The sequence below is a fragment of the Marmota flaviventris genome, chromosome 2 (assembly GCF_047511675.1).
Source record: "Marmota flaviventris isolate mMarFla1 chromosome 2, mMarFla1.hap1, whole genome shotgun sequence".
NCBI lineage: Eukaryota > Metazoa > Chordata > Mammalia > Rodentia > Sciuridae > Marmota > Marmota flaviventris.
The window spans coordinates 1,554,516-1,573,164 of record NC_092499.1 but is presented as its reverse complement, the minus strand read 5'-3'; the positions used below and the strand labels follow the sequence as shown (position 1 = coordinate 1,573,164).

Genomic DNA, 18,649 nt, shown 5'->3' with positions numbered 1-18,649 from the left:
TGCCCACCCCACCCCCAAACCTTGGCACATTCTGTGTCTGATGATGCGGGAGTCTGGCACTCAGTGCACCTGGCCACCTCTACCCTTCTCTCTCAGCATGAAGTCCTCGGGGTCTGTCCTTGCTGGACAGAGAAATGCTGTTTTTGTGTGTACTTGGGACTGAGCCCAAAGGCGCTTGAGCACTGGGCCACATTCCCAAACCTTTTATTTTGAGGCAGGGCCTTGCTAAGTTGCTTAGGCCTTCACTAAGATGCTGAGGCTGGCCTTGAACTTGCAATCCTCCTGCCTCAGCCTCCTGAGTCGATGGGATTGCAGGCATGCACCACCACGCTCTGTGGAGCAGATCCTCTCAGACAGTACTGTTCCGAACAGCGATGGTGCACTTGAGTTTAATTTGGTGTAGGTGGGAGGTTGGGGTCCTGTCAGTTCATACAGTGACTTTCCACATGCTGACAGGAAGCTCCTGCTGACTGAGGCCACTTAACGCTCACTGTGCCTTGAGTGCCTGTGTACTTTGTGTCTGTCCCCAGATGGTGCCTACCCTCTCTCTCCTGGCAACAGTGTCTCTGTGCCATCAGCACTAGGCCTCTGAGGATGTCCTCTGGAGGGCTGTCGGCCCTGTGTGATCTGCTTTTTTTAAAATATGGGATGCCCAGCACACTGGCCTACCAATTAAGGCTGGCGTCCTGCCGTGAGGTATCTTGGTGACTGTGTACTGTGGCAGGAATGTTCCTGACCCTCTCACTTCTGGGCGGGTCCTAGAGGTGGGGTTGGTGCAGCAAAGGGAAGGATGTGTTCCAGGCTCTGATGTGTGTCCTATGCTGCCTCTGAGAACCCTCCTTGCTTAGGCCTCCTGTCCAGGATTTTCATCATGACGGCTTAAAGAGTGACTAAGTGACCGTGTTGTTGGTTTCATTTAAAAATTCCCTTTAAATCAACAGATCTATCTTCTCACAGGGCTCCAAACGGGTCCTCCGATCTCATGAGATTGTGCTGCCCCCCAGTGGACAGGTGGAAACTGACCTGGCCTTGACCTTCTCTCTGCAGGTGAGTCTAATACGGGGTGATGGGACACTCTCTTAGTGCCCTGGATGTTGGGATGGGCCCTGCTCAGCACCTGGAGTGATGGACACTCCCTCGCTAGGGCAAACTGTGTGCTTTCTTATTTTGATCTTCTCTTGGTTGTAGCTTATTAAATGATTAGAAAATTTTCTTGGTGTACCATGTTCTATTTTTATTCATTTCTCATGGTTAAAAAAATGTAATGAGGAGGCCACACATCAAATTCCCAGTTAAGCTCATTCTCATATTTAGAGAAGATGGGCAGGAGTACAGGGGAACTCAGTCTACTAAGTTCACAGCCATGAGCATTGGGTGTGCCTAGTGGTGGACTGTCTCTCAACTAAGATGTGGCTGAGCGCCTCCCAAGGCCAGTGGGAAACAGAGAGCCCCCCTGGTTCTCTGCAGAGCCTTGCCCCATCTAGAAAGCTAGCCCAGCTCCAGTTAATTCAGCACCCACTAAACCAATTCATTCTAAGTTCCTATGACTCCTCTTCTCCTTTTAAATGTACGAGTCTGCTGAAATGCCCGTGTCCCTGCGAGCTCCCGCCAAATACCTCCCCATCACCACCCACCACCTACCAGCCCTACCCTGCCTGGCTACCTGGGGCCGGCCACTGGAGCTGTCCCCACCAGCATGCTCCTGGGGTTTGTAGTGTGTGACTTTTGGGGTGTCCAGTTCTTTGAGGTGTAATCTACTAAACAGGACTCACCTGTATTGAGAGCAGGACCCTTGGCTTCTGCAGTGTGAACAGGCACACGGCCCTGCTCAGCCAAGCGCAGGGGCTCATCTGCTTTGGTCCAAGGTGCTTTCTCTGTGTCAAGTCTTGAGAAAGAACCTGTGAGCATCTGCTTGGGCAAGTCCCTCCAAGCAGTCCCCTCTGGCTGCCCAGCTGGAGGGTGTACACACCCGAAGGTGGGAGAATGCACGGGGGTCAAGGCCATGGTTGTCTCCTTCATGCATCCATGAACACACATGGCCCCCCCAACCCAAATATCTTGACAAGCCATTCCCATCCAGCAGCTTCAGCCAGCAGGGTGGGGGCAGAGCCAGGCAGCCCTACTGCTGTGCTTGTTCCTGGGTGGTGGGAGACAGAGGGCCCGGGGACCAGGGGCGACCCTGAAAGGTCTCAGGCAACATCAAAGGTCACCCCATGCAGACCTGACCTCATGGCCCATGGGGCAGGCTGCACTGGGCACCTCAGGGTGCTCACTTTTGCCCGCAGTACCCGCATTTCCTGAAGAGAGAAGGCAACAAGCTTCAGATCATGCTGCAGCGCAGAAAGCGCTACAAAAATCGCACGATCCTGGGCTACAAAACGCTGGCTGCGGGCTCCATCAACATGGCCGAGGTGAGCGCCCTGGGCCCTGTGTGGCACTGTGCAGGCTGGTTCTAGAATAGCAGAGCATTTGTATGTGGCAGATTGCTCCTACATGTCCGGTGTTCACACCAAAGTGACCAGAGGAGTGGGCTCCCCCGTGATGCTGAGCTCAGCCCAAATGTGCTGCCTCTTCCTGGTTCCCTGGCCCCACATGGCTCAGCATAGCTCCTGCCACACATGCAGCCCTATGTGCACGTCCTGCTTCCATACCTGCCCACCGTGGCAGAGGGCCCAGGTGGACCTGTCCTGGAGCCCCTCGCAGAAGGCTCCTCCTGGGTATCCCATGTGGCCCTTGCCAGCCCCAAACATGGGACTGGCTGAAGCAGTGGGAGCACCTCAGAAGGAAAACTGCCCAGCAGCCCCGTGTCATCCTGCGTGCCGTGGGGTGCTCTGGGGCCGGGGGACTGTGCAAATGGAAGGGACTTGTGACATAGAGGCACCCTGGGCTGAGGGGCCCAGACCTCCTCATGGGTCCGGGAGCCACAGCAGTGGCTCTGAAGAGGGACAGCTGGGGTCTCGTGGAGCTGTATTGGGCCTACCTGGGGCAAGCATAGCAGCAGCAGGCCTGGCTGTAGCACCCCGACCCCTACAGGGCTGCCAGACTCCGGTGCCGTCCAGCCCCACCAGTCACTGCAGGCCTGGGTCTCCCCGACCCCAGCTGCCCCGCCGTGCTGCACACCCAAGCCTCCCCATCCTGTCTCCTGGAACTTGCCTCTGCCCCCCAGACTCTGGGCTCTCCCTTGTGCTAGACTGACTGTTTTAAAGACCACCCTGCCATGGCGGCTGCAGCTTTAAAGCCTGTCCATTCTTGGGAGAAAGGGCCAGTCCCTGGATGTGGCCTCTGCATCTCTGCTCCCCACAGCCCACTGCCCCACAGCTGTGTGCTCTGAAGCCAAGGTTGCCTCAGTGCCTGCCTCTCTGTGCTCCCTGGCCACCCTCCTCTAGGCCCTGCACTGTCCTCTCCCACCACAGCCTCTGGCCCCAGACCCAGCTCGGCCTTCCCACGGGGCCTGGTTTCCTTGCTGCTTGGCAGTGGCTATCCCTCCCTGTGACCATTGCGGGCTGTATGTCATCCCATGAGCTCTGGTGGATTGGGGGATAAAGGTAGCTCTGACCTTGCCTGGTGGGCGTGGGATGTGTCATGAGGCTCACCTGGGGGCTGTGCCAGCCTGGTGTGGTCGCAGAAGCTGCCACATAGGAGTAGGCTGGGGCTGTCAGCGAGGCTGGTACTGTTGTATAAGGATGGCACTTGGCAGGAGGACAGTGTCCCTAAGGTTGGGACATGGGGTCAAGCCAGTGCATGGACATAGAGGTGACGGCTGGGTGGTCTCCCCGTGAAGCCCCAGGGGCCTCTAGCTGTAGTTGGCCCCACTTACTGTCCCTCTGGCCCTGACCCACCATGTGCTCTGCCCAAGGGACTTGGCGGGCAGAAAGGCCTGAGCTGGGTGTCTTGGGGACCTGCACGTGCATGTGGATGGCTGTCAGGGCCAGGGGCATAAACAGGAGAGCACAACCCCAGGACCTGGCAGCAGGAGGAGCTAATGGCCCCTCAAGACCTGCTCAGGCATGGCCTCCACTCACACTGGTGAGCGTCATGGTGGTGGGAGGAGGCCCCAGCTCTGCCCCCTTGGGGCTCCCGTCCCAGGTGGACCCAGGCCTCAGCCTGTGCACCCTCACCCAGGTAGCTGGGGTGGCAGAACTGAGGTCCGCAGGCCTGACCACTGAGGTTCAGAATTGTGGGTTGGCCCAGCATCTCCCTGGCCTCTGAGCAGCTTCCCGTGGCTCTGAGACTCTTTGATGGTGAAGACGGGAGCCTGTAGGGTGGCAGGAGAAGGCCACCCCAGCAGGCTCCAGCTGTCACTGGGCCCATGGGCCAGCCAAGCTAGGGGGCGCGGGGCCCTCAGTGCCATATGGCACTACAGCCGGGCCCGAGTGGGACGGCCCCCTGGCCATCAGCATCACCCAGCAGAGCTCCCAGCGGCAGAGCTCCCGAGTGCTGCTGGGAAGAGGCGTCAGTCCTGAGGAGCCCTGGCCAAAGCCCGGAGTGTGCTGGGAGAGCCAGGGGTTCTGGGCTGGGGCGTCAAGGAGAGGTCAGAGGGAGACTGGGAACCAAATGGGGGAGAGGTGGGCCCAGGCTACCTCCCCAGCCCCAGCCCCAGCCAGCCCTGGGGACTCTCCCTCATTTGTGGTGGCTGGTGTGGAGCGTGTTCCCAACCCTCTTCACAGGACCAGCCCCTACACTCCAGGCTTAGGGTGCTCTCAGGAGCAGCTGGACACAGGGATCAGCGCAAACATGCCTTTCACAGGAGGTGTCATCTCCCCCTTACCCTCCCACACGGAGGAGGCCAGAGTGGGTTTTCTTGGCAGAGGCCCCGACCCACCTGTCTCCTGCAGAGGTAGTGTGGGCAGGCGGGGCCAGTGTGCCTACATCCAGGCTGCTGCTCACCCCCACCAACCGGTGGCCCTTCCCTCAGCCAGGGTCACTGGGATGGATCCATGTGTCCACCTCTGGAGAATGTTTTGGCCTCTGAGCCAGTGGTTCACACCAAGTCTGAGGTCACTGCAGGAAAGTGACAGGTGTGTGGAGCTGGGCCTGCAGAGGCAGGTGAGGGAAGCAGCCTCTGAATGGCATGTACCCATGCAGAGTATGTGGGCACCTGTGTCCCTGTTGGAACACAGGTGCGCAGAGCCCAGAAGTGGGCGAGTCTTGGTGTAGGGCTGCCAGCTGACCAAATTTGGCATGACAGGATGTGAAAGCACATGTGAGCTTTCTTAGAATTTTATTTATTTTTTTACTGATTAGACTTAGCACCCCCAAATCAGGACCCAAAATTTAAAAAAAAATCTCATCTATGGGGCTGGGGCTGGGGCTGTAGCTCAGTTAGCAGAGCGCTTGCCTAGCATGTGCAAGGCCCTGGGTTCAAGCCTCAGTGCTGAATCTGATGTGTAAAATCCTGACGTGGGTCCCATCAGCTGGCCACCAGCAGGGCTTCAGAGAGCGCAGGCCTGTGAGTGAGGGCTCTGAGACATGGTGGTGCAAGGCAGGCAGGGACCAAGGGATGGACGCACCCTGCCTCTCTGGTTTGTGACTCTCTTGTAGCAGTTGACCCTAGAGCTCGATGGTCTCACAAGCCAGACCTGGTAGGTCCTGTGCTTGCTCGTGGCCATTCTTCCTTGGCCCCCATGAACATGCCCCTGGACAGGCATCTTAAGGGCTGGTGGCCCTCACCCCTGCTGCCATAGGTCGCTTGCCTGTTGTGGGAGCCGGGGCCTCCTGGGTGGCTTCCCAGGCACCGCAGGTGTGCCAGAGAGCAGCTGGCTGCAGTCGGTCCTAGCTGTTTCCTTGTCTGTGGCGTCTCAGCTGGGGCTCTGCTCCCCTACTCATTCCGTCCTCATCTTGGCCGCCCCCCTAGCCCTGTTCTCCTTTGCTCTCTGTTGTGGACTCTCTTGCCCACTGCCAGGCACCTCCTGCTCTCAGATATGGGGTTGCCAGGGTGGAGGGCCCTTTCCGTTTGTGGTACATTCTAGCACTATCCCCCCCAGGTGATGCAGCACCCCTCTGAGGGCGGCCAGGTGCTGAGCCTCTGTAGCAACATCAAGGAGGCCTCCGTCAAGGTGGCTGAGATCTGGATCATCTCCCTGTCCAGCCAGCCCATCGACCATGAGGACAGCGCCATGCAGGCTGGGCCCAAGGCCAAGTCCGCAGGTGAGTGAGGCGGCACTGTGCCCCTCCCTGCTGCTCTGCCCTGGCAGTGGGTGGCAGAGCTGTGGACTGTGGGGCACCTAGGTCCTGAAGGCTGAGTCACATGTGCTCAGGAGGTGTTGTAAGTCAATCAGTGCCACCTGATGCTCTGGGGCCTGCCTGGGTGGCTTCATAGAGACCAGGTACCCTATGGGCCGTCCTCTCTGTCCCCTTCAGTCTGTGGCCTGGGACAAATGCTGGGCAGCCCGCAGCAGCTGCCACCATCACAACGGGGCCCCCCGGGGCAGGGAAGGCTGCTGGAGGTTGACTGGGGCCTGGCTGAGACACTACAGGGCAGGATGCAGTGGGGTCCAAAGCAGGGTCGTGTGGTCCCGCTGACCCTGCCAGGCCCGCGGGCTGGGGGCCTGTGAGCCACCTTGGTGCCAGGGAAGTGGGTAGGACTCGACGTCTCCGACATACCCTGTGCTTGCTCCACAGACAACGACTCTGAGGACGAGTACGAGAGCTTCTCCTCGGAGCAGGAGGCCAGTGACGACGCTGTGCAGGGGCAGGTAACTGAGGTTTGCCAGAGCGTGGCCACGGCCACAGGGAGGCCCTGGGGGCTCAGGGCACCGGGATTCTCCCACCCCAGGCTCCCACATGCCCAGGGGCAGCTCCAAAGAGGCTGTGGCCAGGGTGGCCTCAGCAGTGCCTCCTTAGGGCTGCATGCTTGGCTGGCCCCGCCCGGCCCAGGTGGGTGGTTGTGACCTCAGGCGTGTGCTGTGCCCGCAGGACCTGGATGAGGATGACTTTGAGGTGGGGAAGCCCAAGAAGCAGCGGCGCTCGATAGTAAGAACGACGTCCATGACCAGGGTCGGTGGAAGCTGTTCTACTAACACTGGGTGGTGGGGCTCGAGCGGGGCACCGTGGGCCTGGGGCCAGGCAGGGGCGTCCCTGGGCAACCCCCGACTGCCACTTCCCGCCAGGTACTGCCCTCTGAGGCCTGCCCCAGGTCCTCGCTCCAGCTTTGCATGGTCACGAGGTCCCCAGGGTCTGGAGTGAGGCTAGATAGACTGGCCTTTGCTGCTGCGGCCTCCATGGGCCTGGGATGGCCGCCTCCTGGCCTTGGCACCACTCACACCTATGTGTGGCCAGTCCTGCTTTGCCCTGAGCCCGGCCTGCCTGCAGTCCCATGGGCACAGGAGCTCGGCAGGGTTCCTTCCTCTAGGAAGAAAGCTTGGGTGGGCCTCAGCCCTTCCTGACCCTCAGTGTCCTTCACTGGAGAACTGGAGACCCTCAAACCCCAGCACTGAGCTGTGCCCCTGCAGGAATGGCAGTGTGGGTTGCCAGGGAAATCTGTGCTAGTGCTGACAGGGGACGGGCGCTGCCCACTTGTGGCAGCATGTGAGTGGGAGGCCTTGGGAGGCTGTGCCCCTGTTGTGCCAGCTACTCCCACACAGGGAAGCCGTGTTGTCCTGGACCATGGTTAGCACCAGTCAAGCCTCAGCTCCAGGGCCCTGGGCCAACCTCTGAAGGGAGGTGGGTGGGGCGAGCCCTCTCTCTGTAGGTTGGCTGGGGACATACCTCGCTGGTGGCCAGTGGCTAGAGCTGAGACTGTACAGCCCAGGGCAGCCAGGGAGCAGTGGGGTTCAGACTGTCCACTGAGCAGGCACCGCCACCTTGTCTACCATACCTGCTCAGGGCCCACCCAGCAGCCTCCTTCCGGAGGGGGCTGGGAGAGCAGGAAGGGCTGTGAGGCTTCTGGAGGAATGGCAAAGCCAGCACTTGCCCTCTTGGCACCCCTAGCACCCCTGCGCGGGGCCTGGGACGGTCAGCTCTCCCGGGCATTCTTTGTCTGGCTTCAGCTGTGGCCTGAGACCTGGTGAACATGTCGTGGGACTCCTGCAAGAGCCACGTTGCATGTGTCAGTGCTGCTGAGTGTTTCCCGTGCACCTCCTCTGGCCCAGTGCAGCAAGAGGCCCAGGCACAGCCTCACGGTGCCCCAGGAGTGGCTCCAGGTCATGCCTGACTTTGCCGCTTGCCTTGCAGCAACAAAACTTCAAGCAGAAGGTGGTGGCGCTGCTGCGGAGGTTCAAAGTGTCCGAGGAGGTGAGTGGGCTTAGCCTCCCTATTGAGCAGCCTGCTGGGGAGGAGGTGTCTGATCTCTGGGCAGCTACAGCTCTGTGCTTGCCCTCTGTAAGGCATTGCCCTCTGCCCGCCAGGCTGGGCGACAGTGGTGCTGTCTCCTGACATCTCCCGAGGTGTCAGCAGAGAGCCAGGGACGGCCAGCTCCATGTCTGTAGAACTCCAAGTCATGGTCACCAGGGAAGATGGACACCGGGTTTTTGTGTTCATTAGCTTTCATAGATAGACTTTATTTGGGGAACTGTTTAGGCCCATAGAAAAATCAGGCAGGTGTGCACAGAGCTTCCGGTGCCCCTGCCGCCATAGGCGGTCTCCCTTGCTGCCAGCACGGCATGGGTTCTTAGGTTTTAAATTCTTCTAGCGTTTCTCTAGTTTCCAAATTTTCTGTAATGAGCTTGTGTAATTTCCATAACCGAAAGAAAAACTCCTTGGTGCTTTCATTTTTTGTTTGTTTTGGTTTGGATTTTGTTGTTGTTTTGTTTTGTTTTGTTTTGGGGTACCAGGGATTGAACTCAGGGGCAGTTAACTACTGAGCCAGCCCTATTTTGTATTTTTTTATTGAGAGACAGGCTCTCACTGAGTTGCTTAGCACCTCGCTGTTGTTGAGGATGGCTTTTAACTCGCAATCCTCCTGCCTCAGCCTCCTGAGCTGCTGGGACTGCAGTCATGGCCACTGCACCCAGCTTCCTGGTGCTTTAACACATGGTGTGATGCTGGGCTGCAGTGGAGAGGAGGTCCCTGGGTGCGCCACTCTGGCGCACCACCACTGGCCACACGGCCCACACAGTGGCTCTGTGTCCCTGAACATGAAGGCCATATCACCAGAGCACCCACACTTAGTGGCTGCTCTGCTCAGGCGTAAGTGCTGAGATTGGCATGGCTCGGCCACGTGGGGCCAGCAGTGTTTCTAGGACCCACCTAGCAGCCTGCCTCTAGGAAAGGACAGCTTCCTCCTCGGGCACAGCTGGCAGGCCCTGAGTCTTTGCTCACTTCTGGTAGTGAAACAGTCCCTAATCTAGCTGCAGAGGGGACACTTAGCAGGGCAAACCCCTGGCCTGAGGCCTCCCTGACCCCTTCTGTATGCCTAGCAATGAAGGAGTGTCCTCAGCTGGATCTTGACCATGGGGTTCTGTACTTGGCCCAGCCAGGGACTGGGTCCCAGAATGTACCTGACCCACACAAATTGGATTCTGACTTCTGGAACTCAGCTCAGATTGTGAAGATTCGGCCAACATCCCAGGCACTGTACTTGGGTAAAGGACTCTATCATTTCCTGGGGATGATCTGGGATGGTGTGACATTCGCATATGTTGATGAAGTCATGTGGTCTCTGTCTACCACTGTACTCCCTCTGGTGTGAGGACCAGACCACCTTGCCCAGCTCTGTCCCTGTGTCTGGGTGCTGTGGCCAGTGTGTGCCTCCCGGCACTGCCCAGCTTGTGGCCCTCACAGCAGCCCTGGGAGATGCAGGAGAGGCTTGGCAAGGGGCAGCCTCCTGCTGGGCCGGGAGCTGACTTAGACCACTCCTGCTGCTGTCACTGTAGCTCAGTCTGGGTAGCTAAGATACAGCCAAATGCTTCACTCCCAGTCCTGAGGCTGGAAGTCCAGGGTCACGGCTCCGGCAGATGGGGTGTCTGGAAGGGCCTGGTCCTCTCAGACAGTGTTGTCCACATGCCCTCACACAGCAGGGCAAGTGGGAGGAGCACACTTCCTCCAGCCTCCTGTATGAGGTCACTAATCACTTCCCAAAGACCCCACTCCTTAGCATGTCACCTCAGGGGTCAGGTTTGAACATCTGAGTTTCAGGGCTCACGTTTAGACCCTAACCCACAAAGTTCATGTGCTTCTCACATACAAAATACATTCTTTCCATCCCAGTAGCCTCAAAGTCTTAACTCATTCTAGCCTCAACTCAAGAATTTAAAGACCCAAATTTGAATATCATCTGCATCAGAGCAGGTCAGACTCCTCTCTAGCTGTATGTAAGCTCATGAAACCAGTGATGTGCTTCCAAAGTATAATGGTGGGACCAGCATAGGGTGGATATTCCCTGTGGGAGGGAGGGAGGGAGGGAGCTGTCTAAAGGAAGTCAGAACCCAGCAAGGAAAATTCAGAATCTCCAGGCTCGAGATGGTCATCTTTGATGTTCCACCCACCAGGCACCCCAAGCTGGGAGCTGGGCCTCAGCCCCAGGTGGCCCACTCCTGGTGCTATAGGGTGCAGATGCAGAGCTATGTCCCTGCAGTCCTCCCAGCTCTGTGGCAGCTGGGGACTAAGTTCTGCCATCCTGGGTGCCCCACTCCCCTGGCACCACTGGACTTTACCCCAGTGGGGGCTCTCTGCTGGAGCCCTATCTCCACAGAAGTCTTCTGCCTTAGCCCAGGGCATCCTGTGGGTCTGGGTGAAGGTGCCCATGCCCCCGGCTCTTCACGCCTCTAGAGTTGGCACCATGTGGGTACTGAACAGTAGACCACTTATGCCCTCTGGAGGGGTGGCTGCTGCTATCCCTATCACACCAGAGCAGTGCCCCCAAATGCAGGGAGCAGAGCAGAGATTGTGCTTCCTAGAATTCTGGGCCCGTGGTAGGCAGGACAGCACCAAAGACTTCTCAAGTGCCTTTAGGCCAGTCTCCAGCTGTCCTGTCCATACTGACCTCCTCTCATTCACTGGCCACCCCCTAATGTTCTCTTACAAACACTTTTTCACTCTGTGCAGCCTTTCCCAGGGAGAATCTTCCAGACCTTAAGTCCTTCCCTTTCTTTTTCCTTTTTTTTTTTAATGTTTATATTTTAGTTTTAGGTGGACACAATGTCTTTATTTTGTTTTTATGTGGTGCTGAGAATCGAACCCAGTACCTCACGCATGCTTGGCGAGCGCGCTACCACTTGAGCCACATCCGCAGCTCTTTTTTCTTTTCTAGATAACTTTATTTTATTTATTCATTCATTTTTTTTTATGTGGTGCTAAGGATGGAACCCAGTGCCTCACGCATGCTAGGCAAGTGCTCTACCACTGAGCCATACCCCAGCCCTTTCCCTTTCTTTTTTTTAAATTTTATATATATTTTAGTTGTTGATGGACCTTTATTTTGTTTATTTATTTATATATGGTGCTTAGAATCAAGGCCAGTGCCTCACATGTGCCAGGCCAGCGCTCCATCACTGAGCCACAACCCAGCCGAGGTCTTTTTGATAAGTTTCATCTTTAATTCCTTTTTCTCGCTGTACATTACTGTGTGTAGTCAAGAGAAGCCATGCGGCACTCTTGGTGCTGAGCTTGGATTTCTTCTGCCAGCTGTCCTGTTGACACTTGGAAGTTCTACCTTCCACCAGACACTAGGACACAGACAGAATCCAGCCAAGCTCTTTGTCGCTTTCCTCCAGTTTCCAATAGCACGCTCCTTCCTGTGTGAGGTGTCTCGTGGCCTTTGGTGGCACAGTGGTGGCACGGTCCCGCCGAGGTCTGGCTCCGAGATGGCTCTCTCCACAGCTCTCCTCTTCTGAGCATCGCCAGAACCGCCCTCACAGCTCACCTCGGTGGGCACCACAGACCCTTCCAACCTCTACCCTCCCCCATTCCATAGCCTCTTATACGTGTCAGGAGTCTGTCAGAGCATCACTGTGCTTCTGCGCCTCCCTGTCTGGGACTGCTAGAGCTGCCACAGCTGGACGCCTTGACTGGCGATTCAGAAACAACCACAGTGTGTTGCTTACAGTTCTGGAGGCTGCGAGTCCAAGACCAAGCCTCCCATAGATGCCCAGTCTGGAGGGGGCCTGTTCCTCATGGACAGCACTGTGTGTCCAGGGTGGGCAGATGGGGAGAGTATGCTTCCCCACAGTCCCCCTTTTCTCAGTACTGGGCATTGAACCCAGGACTGCTTTACCCCTGAGCTACATCCCCAGGGCTTTTTATTGTATTTTGAGAAGGGGTCTTGCCAAGTTGCCCAAGCCTGGCCTTGAACTTGCCATCTACCTGCCTCAGCCTCCTGAGCAGTTTCAGCTCCGTTTGCAAGGACACAGATCCCATTTATAAGGCCACCTCTCATCCCCTGATCACCTCCCAAAAGCCCCACCTCCCAATACCATCCTCGGGGGCCTAGGTTGTGGCAGGAATCTGAGGGAACACACATTTGAGCTGCTGCCTCTGACATAGGCTGAGGCCTCTCAGGTCTTTGATCAGCACTCACAGCAGAGCCACAGAGCTCCAGGCGCAGTGTGTCCCTGGGTGGCCTTTAGCCTCAGCCAAAAGGCTATTCTTCATGTCACCTGTGAGTGGCACACCTGTATAGTCAGTAGGTTTTCAACAAAGATGCCACGTTCATCAGAGAAAAAATGATCTTTTCAACAGAAAATGAACCTCAACACGTAACCTCATTGTTTGCAAAAGTCACCCTCTGAAAAATCACGTACTAAATTTAAAACCTAAAAAATAATTACTTGAATTTTAAACTCTAAACATCAGAAATTTAAATTCTATCAAAATTCTAGAATATAAAGAAACATCTTTGTGAATGTGGATTCGGCGAAGATCTGTTAGGACCCAGAACACGTGTGAGTCTTCAAAGTGGGAAAAACAAAGCACTGGGCTCTGTCAAAAGTGGAGACTGAAGCATCCACACTCAGAAGGGTGGACATTGAGCCCACTCACGGGAGGGACCTGGAGCAGCAGATCTGCAGCAGCAGGGGCAGGAGAAGTGACCAGGGGGACAGTGCTGGGGTGGCACCTCTGGCTGGCAAACCATGGCTACACATCTCAAGTATGGGGTGGCTCCTGGGGCGGGGCGGGGTCACCTGTGCTCTTCCACACCCTGGGGGTGTCACGCTGCGCTCTTCAACACCCTGAGTGAGTCACTTCATAGTCTGGCCAGTTGTTTCTTTTTTTTTTTTTTTTTTTTTATCAAGGTAACTTTATTTTATTTATTTATATGCAGTGCTGAGAATCGAATCCAGGGCCTCACACATGCTAGGCAAGTGCTCTACCACTGAGCCATCATCCCAGCCCCAGTTGTCTTTTTTTTTTTCTTTTTGAGGTACTGGGGATCAAACCCAGGCCTTGTGGTGCTAGGTGAGCACTCTACCACTGAACTACATCCCCAGCCCCATGTTGTATATTTTTGCTATAATAAAAAAGTAGAGCTGGGCGCAGTGGCTCACGCCTATAATCCCAGCAGCTTAGGAGGCTAAGGCAGTAGGATCGTGAGTTCAAAGCCAGCCTCAACAGCAGTGAGGCCCTAAGCAACTGAAACCCTGTCTCTAAATAAAATACAAAACAGGGCTGGACATGTGGCTCAGTGGTCAAGCGCCCCTGAGTTGAGAACCCCCTTCCCCCCAAAAATTAGAAATTTGCCTGTGAAAAATACTAAGAGAAAAAGCAAGCCACGATATGACAGAAAATATTTGTAAATCACGCGTCTGATAAAAATTTCTATCTAGTGTATAAGAACTTTCAAACCCGGTAAGAAAGACGGCCCAAGGTTCAAGTGGGCAGGACTCACCCAGTGGGTGTGGCGAGCATGGTGAGGGCCTGAAGAGGAGGTAGTGGCAGCAAGGCGTGGACCCTGCTGACTCTTGCTGAGGTGGAGTGCCTGCGGGTTGATCTGCAAGCCCACGTTGTCCCTCTGCAAGCCCGCTGCCTTTGCACAGAGACCCACCAGCCGGCTCTGACGTCAATGCGTCAGAGCAAGGGCCTCCCAGGCAAGACAGTATCTAGAAAGAAGCTGGAAGATTCACACTTCCTGGTTTCAAAACTTACCACCCAGCTGAAGAGGTCAAGACCATGGTGCTGACACCAGCACAGACCTAAGTCAGCGGAATGGAGTCCAGCACCCAGGACAGATCTCACATTGCCACCAGTGTTCAGCAAGGACATTAAGACCAACCTGTAGGGGAGGGTGCAGGCTTCTCAACACACATTGCTGGGAGAACTGGTCCTCATACCACATGCAACAGAACCCACAGCAGAGAACACCTTCAGGACACTCAGCAAGCAGTGGCCTCTTAGATTTGACACCCAAAGCACAGTGACAAAAGAAAAATAAACTGGAATATCACAGTAGTTAATGCTTTTGCACTCTAAATAATACCATCAAGGGTATGAAGCAGCAGCCCAGAGAATAGAGCTGTTTAGCGAATTATAAAGGGCTTGTGCTCAGAATATATAAAGATATCTTGTAACTCAGAAATAGCCCAGTTAAAAACAGGTGTCTGTCTCTTGAGGAAGACACCCGATGGGAGCTGTGGTGCTCCCGACTACTGCTCCCGGCCCACAAGTTGCCAAGGAACAGAGCAGCCAGGAAGCTGTGCTGCAGCACAGCTTTTACAGTACTGGAAAGGTGGCTGTGAAAACAGGTGGCAGCTGACCAGCTAGGGTGCCCCTTCCCCAAAGAACCCATGTCCTGCTGTGGTCAGAGATGCAGAGGTGTGGGTGGAGGCCTGCAGGGGGCCTGGCAGCCTCAGAACCAGGGAAATGCCTATGGTGAGGTCCACATCCAGTCCTCCAGAGGTGCCAGCAGACCCTCAGGCTGGCTGGGAGTGGAGGTTGAGGTTACCACTTCAGGAGCTGTCAGCTACCCTAAGATGGTGTTTGTCGTTTGTTTAAAAACATGAATTGTCTGATTAAAAGATGGGCAAAGGATCTGAGTAGATGTTTCGCCAGAGAAGAGAGAGATGTGGTTAATAAGGACTGTCATCAGTGGGCATTGGGTCAGCTGGTTGTCAGGTAGGTCACCATTTGCCCCCCAACAGCAGGCACATGTGCATGGGTGGGTGGAAAGCAGGCACTGGACACTCCAACTCATGCTCCTGGTCAGCCCTAAGGAGGTAGGGGCGCGTCCCCACTGTGACCCCTAGGCTTGTGCTGCCAGTTTTATCTGCAGGAGCCACGTGGGAAACAGTCCAGTTGCCCATCAGTGCTGGCCCCAAACACCTGCTCCCACTCAGAAGGGACCAGCACTGACACGGGACTCGCATGGGCCTGCCACCCCATGCCGAGTCAGATGCCAGACGCAAGGCTGCATCCTCCTGACTCCACTCTGGCAGTGTCTGGAGGGGCTGGCTCACAGGGCAGGCCTGGGGGTGGCTGCCAGGGATGCAGCTCTACAAGGGCACAGGCTTCCTGGGCAGACAGGAGGTGCTCCGCACAGCCGCCTGCAGCACAGCCGCACAGCTGCAGGCACTTCCCAGTGCTCCCTGGCCTACACTGCATGCTCTACTTCCTGTGCGGGAAGCACCCTCTAGTCATTGACTGAGGGCCAGGTCAGGCCGAGGAGCCTTCATACCACACAGTGTGAGGACCTGAGGTCTTTGGAGAGAGTCCCAGTTCCCAGAAACAAAGTAAATAAGATGGAAGTGCTGGTCGCTGAGTGTGCCCAGCAGCTCAGCACCCTGCTTGTCCTCCTTCTGCAGACCACTCTTCATAGCCCGTAGGCTGCTGCCAAGGGCGGGTATGGGCCTTTGTGGGGCCCTTATGCACCTTTGGTGTTGTTACAGGTCCTGGACTCAGAGCAGGACCCTGCGGAACATGTCCCTGAGGTGGAGGAGGACCTGGACCTTCTGTATGACACACTGGACATGGAGAACCCCAGTGACAGTGGCCCTGACATGGAGGAGGATGATAGCGTCCTCAGTACTCCTAAGCCCAAGCTCAGGTGAGTCAGCAGAGCTAGATGGTCATTTTGATGAACCCTGCAAAGAGACTTCTGAGCAGCCCTCAGGATGCCCCCACACCTGCTGCTTGATCAGTGGCTGACCTGGGTTGGCCCTGGGCACTGTGGGCAGGGCCACCTTCCTCTGAAGGCTTGGGAGGTTCCCACAGGCCAGACTGCCAGGGGCAGCCTGGATGGGGCAGTGTGCCAGTCAGTCCCAGGTGGTTGCAGGTAGACTGAGCCAGGTATCAGGAAGGGGTGTATTTGTGTGAATCCGGTGGGAGGTGCCCGAAGGCTGGCAGGAAGCTGGGGTAAAGTCTCCACAAGGCAGTGTGGTTCTCAGGTGACAGAATCAGGTGAGCTCTCAGGTCGTTGGGATGGGGGTGGACTGGAACGATCTGTAGAAGGCAGGAGCTCGGGCATGGGGCAGGTGGGATGTGGGGCAGGCTGTGAGGACTGAGGGGTCCTCCTGGGTGCTGGAGGCCTGCCAGCACCTCTCCTGGGGTGGCAGGGGCTGGCTGAGGCTGGCCTGGGGCAGGAGGAGCAGCACGGAAGGTCTCCTCGCAGGTTTGCTGTGGACGCTTAGGAGACCCTGTTCTGTGGGGTGGGAAGCACAGCCCACAGGACAGTGTGTAGGCCTCAGTGTGGCTGGGTGTGGCAGGCCTGGGGTGTGGCAGGTGGCAGCTGAGGTTTGAGGCTTTTTAAACCTACATGGTACAGAGAGGCACATACAAGAAAGTGGTGTCCTGTGTCATTAGACAGGTCCACAGCTGACCCTGGCTCCCCGGCAGCTCCCGTCTCACCCTGGCACTGACTTTAAGCCACCTTTACTCCTTGTTCTGGAGGGCAGTGTCCTGGGCTTGGCTTCATTTGTGCTGGTGTCTTGCTGCACTAGGGCTGATATACTGGCCGCTGGCTCCCACCCGGCATGGGGGGGGCGCCCTCCAGGGTAGTGTGGCCATGCAGAGTTCCATTCCAGAGCCTACAGGATGGAGATGCAGCTCTGTGCTGCCCAGTAGCCATAGACCATGCTACCACCTGGGCCCCTGCATCTTGGGTCAAGTGCCTCCTGCCTCATCTCTCCGCCTGGGCTTGAGTGAGCCCTCTGCGTTCTGCACTGCTGGGGCGGCACCAGCTCCTCCCACACCATCTGGGTCCTCCCATTGTGAGTTCAGTGATGTTGGCCTTGTTGGCAGAGTCCCTGGCCAGTTAGTGCCCACAGTTCTGGGTGGGGCATGGACATTTCAGGACTGTGATCTTGGGTGGTCACACACAGCTGAGTCCCTGTTTGTCCAGGTTTTAGGACTTAGCGGGCACATCAGTGCTCTCAGGAGTCCTGGCACGGTCCTGGCTGGTAATGTCTTTTACATCTTTTGGGTCTATACCCTCTTTTCCCCTCACTCAGACCTTATCTGCTGGAGGTGGGCATGTTCTGCCCAGTTAATCTGGAATGGCCTGGTTGGCCTAGATTGGCCTGTTGGTCTGGAACAGGCCAAGAGTGGCCTGTGCTTGCTGCGGGTGCCTTCACTGTGCTGTGGAGAATGCTCTGCTTCCTGCAGGTCTCTTCAGGCAGCCTCCAGCAGGTTATTGGAGTGGAGCTGCCACTCAGCCTCTCAGCTGTTGACAGCCCTGCCCTGGTTGAAAGCCAGGAGCAGACAGGGTTTCAGGGATGCCTGTTTTCTGAGAGGGGCCCCTGGGCTCCTCTGTCTGCCCCTTCATGTGTGATAGGAGAGCCTCACTTGCAGTATGGGGAGGGTCTTGGAAAATGACATTCATCCCTTTCCCGAGCCAGGCCATACTTCGAAGGCCTGTCACACTCCAGTTCACAGACGGAGATTGGGAGCATCCACAGTGCCCGCAGCCAGAAGGAGCCTCCAAGCCCGGTGAGTGGCAGCAGAGCCCTTGGGTTCCTGTCCTCATGCTGGACAGGCACTGGGCAAGCATGTCTCTGGTTGCCATGTGTTCCCAGTGGCAGGAGACTGTTCTGGGATGACCCTGAGCCCACAGTCCAGGAAAGTCCCATTTGGTGTCCCCTGGGCCTCTTCCCATTTGCAGCCAGAGAGCAACACAGCCTGATTCCTGTCTCCATCCCCAGGCTGATGTGCCAGAGAAGACACGGTCCCTAGGAGGCAAGCAGCCAAGTGACAGTGTCTCTGACATGGTGGCCCTTGTAAGTAGGTGTGGACATGCTCGTCTAGCTGTGCCCTAGGCCCCAACCTACCGCAGCCACCATGTGGAGCGCCTGTGCTCACTGCCTGGACATGGGCTGGCCCCGGGCCAGGCTGCCAGGTGCTCAGGATGCCCAGTCGAGGGCTGCTGCTTGCTTCCACTGACATGATGGCCCATGAGCAGTGGGATTCCCTGGTGCCCTTGGGAAGGGTCTCCAGATGGTGCTGGGCTGTGTGGGAGCTGGGTCTCTGGCAGGTTTGGTGCGGGTCTCCCTGCAGTGTTGGACCAAGAGTTCTGTGATGTACAGGGCTCCAAGGTGGCCTAATCCTTCCCCCAAGCCAGGACCACACAAGCCGAGAGGGACTCCAGGTGGGCTTTGTGGTTCTGGGCTAGGGAAGAGCACATACCTTCCTTCTCTGCCCAGCAAAGTGCGCCAGCCTCACGGGAGCCATCGGAGCAACCTGAGGACAGCCCTGAGGCCGAGACCTCCACCCTGGACGTGTTCACTGAGAAGCTGCCACCCAGCGGGAGGATCACCAAGACAGAGTCACTAGTCATCCCCTCCACCAG

General features: G+C 56.6%; 1 protein-coding gene across 7 annotated transcripts in view; it reads left to right on the top strand.

Annotated features, from left to right (window-relative positions):
• Positions 1–18,649, top strand: part of Pacs2 (phosphofurin acidic cluster sorting protein 2) — a 71,599-nt gene that overhangs the window by 38,165 nt on the left and 14,785 nt on the right. For 5 of the 7 annotated variants that reach the window (XM_071607450.1, XM_071607449.1, XM_027946593.3 and 2 more), the window contains exons 3-12: positions 958–1,047; positions 2,286–2,411; positions 5,985–6,147; positions 6,622–6,695; positions 6,916–6,996; positions 8,173–8,232; positions 15,756–15,913; positions 17,703–17,793; positions 18,006–18,080; positions 18,504–18,649. In XM_071607450.1, the coding sequence (XP_071463551.1) occupies positions 958–1,047; positions 2,286–2,411; positions 5,985–6,147; positions 6,622–6,695; positions 6,916–6,996; positions 8,173–8,232; positions 15,756–15,913; positions 17,703–17,793; positions 18,006–18,080; positions 18,504–18,649 (1,064 nt within the window). The remainder of the gene's footprint in view (positions 1–957; positions 1,048–2,285; positions 2,412–5,984; positions 6,148–6,621; positions 6,696–6,915; positions 6,997–8,172; positions 8,233–15,755; positions 15,914–17,702; positions 17,794–18,005; positions 18,081–18,503) is intronic. The other 2 variants (XM_027946592.3, XM_071607451.1) reach the window with 1 other exon arrangement.